General features: G+C 36.7%; 1 protein-coding gene across 4 annotated transcripts in view; it reads right to left on the reverse strand.

Annotated features, from left to right (window-relative positions):
• LOC137287015 (proto-oncogene tyrosine-protein kinase ROS-like) overlaps positions 1-13,142 on the reverse strand; it is a 157,282-nt gene that overhangs the window by 114,459 nt on the left and 29,681 nt on the right. For all 4 annotated transcript variants that reach the window (XM_067819098.1, XM_067819099.1, XM_067819097.1 and 1 more), the window contains exon 2: positions 11,255-11,311. In XM_067819098.1, coding sequence (XP_067675199.1) covers positions 11,255-11,311 — 57 coding nt within the window. The remainder of the gene's footprint in view (positions 1-11,254; positions 11,312-13,142) is intronic.

The raw sequence follows: 13,142 nt of genomic DNA on the forward strand, positions 1-13,142 counted from the left end.
CATTATGACATGACATGTACTCATGCTCTGCTACAGTTGTGGCTGGGGAACCTATGTTTAGCCTCTCCACTCTCTTCTGCAAGTCTGTGTACAACCAGGGCCTCATTCCCGCTCCTGACCCTAGACTACTCTCTAAGCACATGGAGGTGACGGAACATGGCCCCAGCAACAGGTGCCCTGGCTGCAATTTGTCACCTCTGGGTCTGCGCCTCATCTTACTTCAGAGACCTTTCAATGCATTTATCACTGGATGGGAATGGTTAAATGTGGCAAATCTGTTAGGGTATTACTAGGAGACTGGTACTGACACTTATGCTGATTGAGATATAAGATGGTCAGTATTTGAATATCGAATGAACAGATACCTTTATCTAGCATATTATAAGAGCCTTGCTGGTACATATAGTTTAGGCCAAATGGGAATTGCTACAAACATGTAAATATGGAAATACATGTGGAACTTAATTCTAGATAAGATTAATAATTAACTTGTTTACATTAAAAAATATGAGGTAGAAAAATAAAATCTAAAATCCTATTTCCATACTAAAAAATGTGAGTGAGTGAATTTAGTTTCATGATGCTCTCAGCAATATTCCAGCCATATGGTGGCAGTCTGGACCAGACAATCCAGTGATCAACTGCATGAGCATCGATCTGCACAATTGGGAACCAATGACATGTGTCAACCAAGTCAGCAAGTCTGACCCATACTCATAAGAAGTCTCTTGAATCAGATTTCCTCCTACGCCTATGACTCCTAGTATATTTAAATATGTTTCTGAAATACTACCAGGTGGTGAAGATTCCCCAAAACGGGAGGAAATCCTGCACCCACGAAAGGAAAAAACACATAGAAATACAAACACAAGCCAAAACAGAGAACTACATCAGACATCAGTTTCAGCACCGACGCCTAAAATGTGGCAATGTCTATGATAAACCCTTTAAAAGCATTACTACCCAATGTCTCTGAGATATGTCCATCCAACGATTGGATCATTTTATTTAAAGGCCATATGGTTTGACTGAGCGAGTGTTCCTATGATGCACTTCATGTACAAGTATAATTACTCGAGGTGCTCCTCTCACAGTACAGAGACTCGCAGTGGGGCTCCATACATCTCCAAATGAAATGGATCAAGGTTTGGATGAGGGCCTGGGAAAGAGCTCACAAGTAAATGGATCATAAACAAGAGTTATGTCTGAGCGCTTAACTGATTATTTATATGATTGTCTTTTTTTCCACATTTGGTATACAAATGAACAATCTACAAATTGTTATTGTAATATTTTCGTATTTGAATATATATGAACAGTGTTGTCTTTTTAATCTACAGATTCTACCTTAGAACACCTTTAAGGCAAAACTGTGAAAGAGTTCATTTGGGAAGATACTGCAAGATCAGAGGCAAGGTAAGTGTAGATATCCTACATGTAGGTCATCACATAGTTAAGCATGGTGTTTAAAGAACATTCAATCCAGGCAAGGATATTTTTCTCCAAACTAATTTGAGAAACAAAGTCTGTACCAACATATCGATGGTACAACAAAAGGGAATTTCAAACATGTTGATATCATATACAGTTTTAAAATAGCACCCATCACACAAAGCTATCATACCACACAGAGAGCTGGGGTCTAGATATATAACATGCAACAGAATCGTTTCTTAGGTCAAGCTATCACTGAAGGGGGTTTAAGGGGTATGAGTGCATATGGCAGTCAAAGAGATACACTGTTCACAATTTTTTAGTTTTTCTTAAAAAAATATGAATTTTTAAAATGCAACTACAATCTGGCTTTGCACCTTTGAATATTTCACATTTCTGAGTACAGTGTAAAACAACAGAATGTAGGTACACTGACAGTGACTGACTGTGCAGGTCCAGAGAGAGAGAGAGAGAAAGAGAGATGCAGAGAGAAAGAGAAAGAGAGAGAGAGGGAGGGAGGGAGGTACCAGTCAACTGACTCAATCTGGTTGAAACCTCAGACAATACTATATAAACAACTGCACTGCATAACAAAGTCCAGGGACAGAACACCTACTTTGTGGTGTACACATTGTGGCATATGTTGTCTCTAGCCATGCATCAACATTCATCTTTACTAGAATGGGAAACAATATGAAAATAGACTCAAGAATTGTCTTCTCTCTATTGTTAATGAGCTTCATGTGATACTGATTCATCCCTGTCTACTTGGAGATGACACAAATTGTGAAACATGAGGGGGTATTCACATCACGAAGAACCAAATTAAACATAAATAAACTATGATCAGTAATTGAGACCTAGACCTAAACACCAACGGATGACTTGAACAAGATTGGATTTGATGCATTGATTAGGCTATTTGTTCACAAACTGTTGAAAAAATATAACTCTTGTGTTTAATATGGGCTGAAAAAGAGGCATACAAGAAATGGGTATTCTTTGGGAATGTATTTGATAGGAGTCATAGCGATGCTTCAGGTCTTTAAGTTTCGCACTGTTTTCAGCCTGTAACAATTTATATTTTCTGGTCAAATCTCATATTCAACTGTGTATTTTCATTGACCTGGCAGTTTATTACCAGTACATGGAACAATTCAAGATGGAAGATAAAATGAGTGCTGCATTCATTCATGCATGTGCCACAAAACTTGACTTGCTAATACCTTACGACTCTCGAACCATAACATTAATCAAATCTAATAATGTCTGCCTAGCATCACCACACAAGGTGTCCAATTTATCAAAGCTACATCACACACAGCATACAATAAAGAGAATAAGGGATAATCCCCATCAAAAGATACTGGTGCCAAAACCAAGGAAACATGCATCAATGCCTCATGTGGCTTACACTATGTTTGGTCAGTCTCCTGTGCTAGTGGGTGTATAACAATGATATACCCCAACTGGGCAATAAGATATTTATATCCCCATGTTCATTCATCTGCATCCTCCCCATCCCACCAGTGGAATGTGACCTTGGCCAAGTCACTCAAGCTTCACATGATGTTCCTTGTCACTCGTTACCTGAAGTTATTTCAAATATGTGTGCTTTTTGCAAAAACATGACACATATAATCCAACAGTTTCCTCATAACAGAGCATGTCAGTTGTGTTTTAAATCCTTGAAGTAGGTCGTTTAGATTTTAAGGGTACATCCTATTTTAGCTAACGGTAGTATGCTTATTTTCTCTTGTCATTGTCAGCTAAAACCGGTTATCTGGATGCATCCATGAATCTAAAACCCATCATCAAACTTTCTACATAGAAAACAGTGGTGTTCTGATCAATTGATTTGATCAATGATTGATTGGTAGAAATTGATCATGACAGGTTAACATCTATCTACATATCTGTATATTTTAACCAGTAAGTATTCATACTGTTTTCAATGTGATTTTTACACATTAAATACTTCTATCTTGGCATGTGTATCCATCTCAGGTCATGAAAGTCAGTATTTCTTAATAAAGGCAAGTATGTAAGCATACAAAAAGGAGCTCCCTGACTGACTTACGTGTCTGCATGTGATAGATAACAGTAGATAGATAGTATAATGATCGATCATGAAAATTCAACCAATTCATAACACTAATAGAATATTATCTTTAATTCAGATTTGAAGCAAGACATTCCACAAACTAACTCCATTCACTAACATACTTGTACACAGTAAAAGGATATTTATTTAAACACTTCGCAATAAATTTGCAAACTTGACAAACTAAGCTTAACGTTCATCTGCAAATAATTAGTCACGTTTGGAAAGCTCATCAACTCTAAGCCCCTTCATACACTTCGGAAAGCATGTCCATGTTATCATGGCTACTGCTCAGAATATAACAATCTATCACAAACACCTCCATCAGATCATAAACCATGAAATAACAGTGATTTAAGGCATATTCTCACACGAGACAGGCATGGGTGAGGCAAACTGTGAGATGGTGATGAAGATAGCAGATTTGTGTATGCAGGTCAGGGGGGTCTGTCCCTCCACTGAAATGATTCATTGCCACATCAAGACAGCTGTCTCCCTCAACATAGCCATTGCTCATTGCAAACCATTCATTTTCAGCTTGGTCGTAATCCCTTCTTTCATACCTGTCCTACATTACTAACACAAATGAAGAAGTCACCAGTCTGATACTTTCTTACACCTGTAGTTATTGCTGCAGTAATCAAGGTTGTGACACTTTCTGTACAGCACTTCCTTACACCTGTACTTATTGCTGCAGTAATCAAGGTTGAGACATTTTCTGTACATCGATTCTTTACACCTGTACTTATTGATGCAGTGGTCAAGGATGTGACACTTTCTGTCTGTTGCTTCCTTACACTTGTAGCTATTGTAGCAGTAATCAAAGTTGTGAGACTTTCTGTCTGGTGATTACTTGCATCTGTAGTTATTGCTGCAGTAATCAAGGGTGTGACACTTTCTAGCACACAGTATTTTAAAAAAAGAACTATTTATCTTTCTACATAAGTTCTACAATGATTGCAATTTATTTCACCATTAAAAGTATAATTAACTGTACTCATCACAACCTGGCTGAAATGTTGGTGATGAGACACAATATATTAAATCACTCATTACCATTAAAAGTGTGTCTAGCACACAGTATTTTGAAATATACAAAGAAACACTTACTTCTCTAAATAAGTTCTAAAATTGAGTGTACATACACAATGAAGTTATTGTCTAAATCATGATTTCTCACTCCACTGAATTTAGTGTGAATGTATCTAAATAAGTACAACATTGACATTTCAGTGATTAAGATCATGTAATTTATACTTTTCATATTAACGTCTAAAGTACAACTGCTTCATGACCTACTACACAGTTATCACTGGTTTGTGTGAATACAGCAATGAGGATTGATATAATAAAAGTAAAATAATCTGATATTACTACAAAATGTTTCTCAAATTATTTAAATCATACTATTTTTATTTTAAATCAAACTTTCACAGGGTGTAAATTGAAATCAGTCTTTAACCCACCCACAACACAAGTTCCCTATCCAAAGTCAAATACAGATGCTGTTTTCTGATCCATCTCAGTTCAGATGCTATTTTCCTGTCCACCCAAATACAGACGTTATTTCCCCTCATATTATGTCCATACTGACAAGGCCAAATTGGAGATCACTTCATCTTTCAACTTAGTAATGTCAACCCTAACTCACCTTTAAGATTACATTCAAGATGTCTTCACGAACCTTCTACGGTGATTCCCTATTAAGTAAAACTAATAATACTCCAATCATTCTCAATCCGTTCTAATGACACCAAAGCTTCATCATTCAAGCACGACCCACCCTTGCCTGTTCCAATACGAATAGCGTGATGGCCATAACTACAGCCATCACACATGCAATGATGCTAAAATGATGTCATTGACAGCAGGAAAGAGTCTCACGTTCTTTGATTTGACAGAAATGAAAAGGCAGTCATCCAATGTAATGCAACATAACGAGCGGCAAGACCAGCAGATGCAACAGCTGTTTCATCAAATTTGTGGAGCGGTGTGGTAGCCTTTTGGCTGAAGTATTCACTCATCACCAAAGGTCTGAGTTTGATTCCTCACATGGGTACACTGTGTAAAGACCATTTCTGGTGTTTCCGATTAGATGGTATTGTGTTTTCATACCATACCAGGATATTGCTGGAATGTTGCTAAAAGCAGCATAAAACCCAACTTGCTTGCTCACTCGCTCACCCGTCCACCCTCTCTCTCTCACTCACTCAGTGTGAGAGTAGAGTAACATCTTGCCTCTGAAATGGACACATTTTGTTCATAAAAATAATCATAAACTGTAATGAAAGGAGCCAAAGGACTTTCTTCATTTCCTGAAACCTAAACTGAGGAGACATATTCTAGACTTGCATGAGTTTTCTTGGGTATATTTGTTTCAGGGTTTGTAAAATGACTAGATTAAAACAATGTTCTATACAACATTCAATCTGTACTTCTGTATTTATCTTTCACTCATACATAACAGCATAACTACTTAGTCACTAGTGGGCTAGTAATGGGCTATCATGGGCTAGTAAAATTGTTTGGTCTATAGCTATCATCTGATAACAGGTGAAATAATAATGGTAAATTTCGTTGGGAATGACAAAAAAAATGCAAAATCCAGTCCAGACCTGTATTTTTAAAAGCATTTGACACACACTATAATCTTTGCATATACATGGACCATCCCTTTATAGCTTTATAAAAAATTGAATCATTTATTATGATTGGGTGAGAAGTTTGTTAATGAAACTAATTATTGATTATTATAATCAATTCACAAACCATATGTTTACTGATTCAATAAGTGAAAACAGAAAGCAAACTAGAAAGATCCCACATGTCTAAAGCATGAGAACTTAACACTGTTAGCTCCATACTAAGATTTCCCACATTAAGGAGCAAAAGTATTTATAAGAACAACTATATACTGTGCAATACCACTGAAATGATCAATAAATTCCTGATTTACTGATTAGAAATGAAAATCAATAGTCAATATTTGGGATAATGATACTTGAGAAAATGAAGCTGACTATAATCCATGGTTTTTACTAAGATTACTAGTACTAAGAGTTGTTGCCCAAATAGAATGGCATTCTCATGGGCTTGGACCACATCTTCATTTAGGGCTGCAGAGACAGTAATCTAACTAAGACTAATGTTCATCTGTGTATATTCGGCCCAATTACTTTACGATTTGCGATTTGCACCCAGATAAAACACCAAACAGCATGAACACTCGTAGCTTAAAGTGATTATATTTTCCTCAAGACTAATAATAGGCACCAAGGATGTACCCAGGGCTTGATGAATCAGCATCCTGAGACAGATCAATTTTGAGTCGAGAGTTTAATGCTTTCGCTTGCACATCTCCTATCACAGGACGAACCTCTTCATGCTCCGCTATTGACCAATGACCTTGACTTTGAGGCACAGCCTGACACAGGCTACAACTTAACTTTCAGATGACAGTCAAGGGCACTACACTCACTTAGACACCCTTATGGACACCGTCAAGAGCATACTTTTAGGGAAATAAAAAATGTCATATCAAAAGAGTGAAGTTTTAACCAAATAAATGAGCTCTTGAGAAAGTGAAAAGATCAAAAATTGAGTCTCAATCCAGTTTCAGATGAAACAAACATATGAAATAGATGACTCAAATTACAGAAGTATTACTCTACTCTAAAACTAAGTACAAAAAATGTGTATGTGCTTTGGATTGCAATATTACAAATACAATTTAAAAAATTCATTTCATAGAGTCTGTGGTTAATACTCATAATATACATATACATACATTACCATCTTAGGGTCATCACATGATTTACTAATGCCTGACAGACCTAAAGACATCTGTCTCAAATTCTGCAATGATAAACATGTTTAGTGTGAAAGTTAATGAATGAAAATAAACACAAAGATAAACAGTGTAATGAAAATGAGGTTTGTGTTGTCATGTATGCGTCTAAATCTTCACACTACATTCATTCTGGAACATATGTCTTCCTCCTTAACTTTTCATCCAACCAATGAATTACTGCTGCAATCAGGCGAACAAGAGCAAGTTATGCCACATGTGAATCTAAGCCAGTCTATGGATCTCTCAGGATTGTGATGCTTTTGGTGTCAAGGTGGTGTTTTGGTTGTTTTGGTTAACATTTGATTTATGGCTTTTATTTATTACATCTAAGGTCAGTGGCTGACAAAAAGAGGAACTTGCAAAATGTCACATCTTGTCATAACATATATGTACATAAATCCCTAAGGTGCTTTTTTGTACTTGCCCCTTCCCTTTCCCCTTCTTCCCTTGAGTAATTGCACAATGAAGCTGGAAGTTGATTACGATTTTTCCTCCAATACATTTAATGTGAAAATATCCAAACATGTGCAAATAATGACATTTCTGAAATTAATCTCATGTGAAAGTATGTTTGTAATTAGAGACTAGAGGGGGTTTTTGACTGGCCAATTTAACTGGCACTAAGTATTTACTGAGGTATATTATCACCTGGAATGATATGACAGGTAAAATATTGAATCATTTTGTGCATACAGACCAATGGATATTTCATAAAAGGTATGATCTAACAAATAAATCAGGGAATATCTTCGAGGTGATAACTGACATTGCTAAGTGGAAAGGGGGAGTATTCTGCAATCTAGCCTTGTCACTATAGATATAATGTGGGCACAATATCGGCATAGTTCATACAAATGAGGTGTGCAATGCTTTTGTGAAAATGTGTAAAAAGAAAGTTAGCTTAAAAATTAAACATTATTAATATCAAGCATGTGTAAAACCCATAAATGGATTTAAACAAGGTTTAATATGAACACAAAAACCCCAAAGAAGACTGGAATAGCATTGATGCCACATATCATACATCATGCTGAAGGAACACAAATACATACCTTGACACCAGCCAAGCATTAACAGGCATGATATTTATGAGAACTGAGAAGTGGGAGGCAAATTTATTTTCTAACCAAATAAAGTTTAGTCTGATAAAGATTCACAGCCACAAAGTCTGCCATCAATGTCACACAATAACCACTCAAAACTTAAGGCAAGCACAAAGCAGCAAGCATCCTACGTAGAATGATGATTCTGGTGCTTAGTTTTACAGGCTCTGTGAAACAAACCATAAGTCAAATTCTGTTTCAAACAGTTCGTATTACATTCTGAATAACATTTGCATACTTGAGTAAGAACTTTCTACCATAAAATTGCTCTTCAAACATACTCAGTTTATCTTTATGATGTAGCAGTAAGCAGTTTATTCCTATTAACTGATTTTAATCACTAAACATTTTTTAAGGAAAACAGGATGTACACTCAACATCATTAAGCAGTTTTTAAGCAGCAATGTGAGGATCTAGCTGTTTTATGAGGCATAGATTAATGCAGATTTCTTCCTTTTGTTTGGGGTTCATTTGCAGACACTACTTTTCGTGCAATCAATACACTAATATATATAACTGGGGTTGTGTGTTGGTAAATTCTGATGAAATCCTACAGACAGAATCTAAACACTGCAATACTGTTAAACTACTGCCAAATACTAATGACTAAGACATTGATCAGATGTGTAAATGAAACAGTCAGACGTGTAAAATGAAATGATCAGATGTGTAAAATGAAATGGCAGTCACATGTTCATTTTATTGGAAGAATATGATCAAGGAATTTAAATTGTTATCCTAACATGAAAACAATCTTGCTCTTTAGAGTTTTAATCATATGTCGGGTGTGAAAACATGCCTGTGACTTGCTCATATATTTCACCAAATATCAGGAAAATTCTGGCAGCAGAATTGGGATGCAGAGCATTGATACTGAATCCAACATATTAAATGAACTTTGACATAGAGAAAACACAGAGGCACAACTGTTCAGATTTCCATGGATCCATGTCCCTGATATATTGATAGAGGAAAACCTAGGATACTGCTGTCCACAAGTTATGCACTGACTGGAAATGGACATGGTAATGAAAGCAGCAGGACCATCTCCACATTCATAAATAAATCCCTGCCAGAAGCAGAGTCGATTGCAGGACTCCAGCTATATCATGTGCAAGAAGTATTAAGACCAACATGCCATCAAAACCTCTGAGATGTCTTGTAGAGAATTGCAAGTACTGTTTCTGTATACATAGGTCTGCCATTCTTCTGATTCCTGATTTGCCTGGTTCAGGACTATGTTTCATTGGTTTGCCTGCGCCAGTGATCTGATTACTGGTGTGCCTGAGCCATTTATGTGCTCACTGACAATGTCCTTTCTGTGAACACTGGTGCTGTGTTTACTAATAGCCAGCAACATTCCAGAGTTGGTTTACCAGTTTCATTTTTTTCTGATCCTTGGTTAGCCTGAGCCATTCCTGTGATGGTCTGATAGCATCATTCTTCTGATCATTGGTTGCACCAGAGAGATGAACACCTGCACCAATTTAGGCCAGCATGCCATAAACTGTACCATTGTTTATAGCAATGGAAAACATAAGTCAGTCACACATTCACTAACATCATGAGTTAAAATTTAATGCCATACTATCATGTCATTTCATTATGATCATTAACACTAGAGTGAGTGAGTTGATATGGGTTTATGCCACTTTTAGCAATACTCCTGCAATATCAAGTGGAGACACCAGAATTGGGCTTTACACATTCTACTTGTGTGGGGAATCGAACCTGCGGTTTCAGCATAATGGGCCAACATGTTAATCACTGGGCTACCCTCTGCTCCAGTTACATTAGTAACATGTTAGTCTGTCTGTGCCAAGGTCTCTGTGAAACAGATCTCTGGTAACTATCTTCTGTGAAGGTCATCCAGAAGGTCAGTGACCATGTACCACATGTTCAGCAAATTGCTACACGCTTAATTAATCCATGAAAAAAACCCAAGGTGGTTATCTTCCTTTATTGCAGTGGCGCCAAAGTAAACATTGGTACATGCTGATGAGGTTCTTCAAGGAAGCGTGGTATGATTTAGTAGCCAATCAGAATGATGTTGTTCCATACGTATGGCTAGTTCCAGCCATTACTAAGGTAATAGCTACATGCCCCTGTGGCGCATCCCCCACAAACTATGTAGTCCACCAAACCAAGATAACATATCGCACTGTAACACATCAATGCTAATTGGCCGTATTTGATTGGTGAGTTATGGTATGATATACCACACACAGCAGTTGTTTAATGACCAATATATGATCTCAGACAGCATGTCAGTGGGCAGGCAAATGAAGTTAGTCCTGCATAGAACCATGTTATTGTTGAGACATGCATCATCACTCTTCTGAATACTGCAGATATGTAAAATAATTGCATCGTATCGTTATCTCAATAATTCCACTTCGCAACGATCATGGATTAGTTCAAGGCTGCTGTTGTATTGGGCTAAAAGGATGCCTGTGGTCCATGTTTCAGGTAACTATCATTACACAATTTGTCATAACAATGTTTCCCTGGCAACTGTTTACAGATGTAACAACTTTCATTTATTATTTATTCTACTAGGATATTTACATTCTACCTTTCCATAGCTTAGATTATTATAGAAGTGAATGTTCAATAAAAAGCATGCCTCTATTCACTCACATAATACCCCAACACTATACTCAGTATCAAATTTAACAACAACAGTAAATGATGATGTAAACAAAAATGGCCAACAAGGTTTTCAGTTGCGAGTAAAATATTACATTACATAAAGAAACATACCAGTTTTCTCCCACAATCTTCATCACAGAAGAGCAAGCTGCCCTCACTGGACTGTATCTGAAAACACAAGATTAAAAAACATGTAACCAGAAATACTTCTTGCCATCTGAGGCTCATGATTAATAATAATGAAGAAATTCCTTTTATTTACAATATAATCAAGTGAATCATTATTACTGAAATGTAATTCTGTCAGCTGAAATACAGAACGACAATTGACACACGACTGCTAATAAAAAACAAAAGCTTCATTAAGAAACATGGTTAGTACATTAGCGGTTTTAGTATAATCTGACAGATCTATAAACTGAAATCTTGTTCAAAGCCACATTAAAATAAACTCATCAATACATGACTTGAAAATATTTCTTAACAGGATAATACCAGCCCATGGTTACTTGCATAAGATGATGCATCAGTCAGGGGCTACTGCTGGCCCTATTTATAACTTCTGCAACTGTATTGAAACCTGTATAGTTTGTCCTATTTGAATAACGAATTGTGATTGTTCAAACTATTGGTTTGTAGGCAGACTACTAACACTATAATTTGTATTTTCAAACTCCCCTTCATATAGTACTGCCTTGAGCAAGTATTTGACAATGCTTGCGTTTGTGATGCATTCAACAGATGGGGAAGGATATGCTCACTTCTCTAAGAAAACATCATGTCATCACTAATAGGAAATGTTTCACAAGCACAATCTCATGATACTGATTATAGCCGAGATTATTACTGAAAATGTAAATGATTTTTATTACACAACACAACACAATTTTCTGTAAAATTTATCCAAAATGAGGCAATATTTACATTGATTTTTGTGTTGAAATATGTACCATAACATCCATCACATTAATTCAAGCTGTACTATTTAACAAGCACATAATGCACAGATGTTTGAAAAACAATGGTTGTTTGCAGTGCATGGCCCTCTGAACTTGAAGAGACGGTTTATGTATGTGAAAACAATGAAGTGAGTCCAAATGGAAGCTAACATTGCTTGTTTTGTAACTGTGACACTGCTGGGTCAGACAAACAGAAAACTGTTGTTAAAATATTATTGTGGATGATTTTTGATACATATTGTTCATAGATAAGAGGTAAATGATGTGTATTAAGTTACAAATGTATAGATGCTGCTTATGCAGTGTTGAACAAAGAGGCTCACCATCTTGAGTAAGCGAGTTTAGTTTTACGCCACTTTTTAGCAATATTCCAGCAATATCACGGTGGGGGACACCAGAAAATGGGCTTCACACATTGTACCCATGTAGGGAATCGAACCCATGTCTTCGGCGTGACGAGCAAATGCTTTAACCACTAGGCTACCCCACCGCCCCCTACAATCTTGAAGAAGTATGATGATGACATTAAGGTCAGCTTTCAATGAGTCAGTGAGTGGAGCTACATATAGCATTTTCCCAACAATATCATGGCAGGGGACACCAGAAATGAGCTGCACATACTGTAGCCACATGGGGAACTGAACCCAGGTCTTCAATGTGATGAACAGGAGCTTTAACCATTAGGCTACCCCACCCTTCTTCGAGTGTTCGAAAATCAAAAATATTTTAATATACACATCATCTGTCCATGTTGTAGCCTTGCTCCAAGTCTGTACTGAACACTAAGCTTCTGGATGCAGAGCACTTGTATCTATCTAGTCTAGGCAAGTCTACATCAGCAGACAGCCTATGGATGCCAATATGATACAGGAGCAATGTGTTCTTTATATTCATATTATTTTAGAAATTATCATTTAAACTATTATTTATTATCTTAGTACTTATGCAAGTCTAGTGACCTTGTTACTATATTCTAAACAAAGCCTCATTAAAACATGGACATGTTTATAGAGTTGCACTACTGTCCCCAAACCATAATA

This window comes from Haliotis asinina, chromosome 6, assembly GCF_037392515.1.
Source record: "Haliotis asinina isolate JCU_RB_2024 chromosome 6, JCU_Hal_asi_v2, whole genome shotgun sequence".
Classification (NCBI taxonomy): domain Eukaryota; kingdom Metazoa; phylum Mollusca; class Gastropoda; order Lepetellida; family Haliotidae; genus Haliotis; species Haliotis asinina.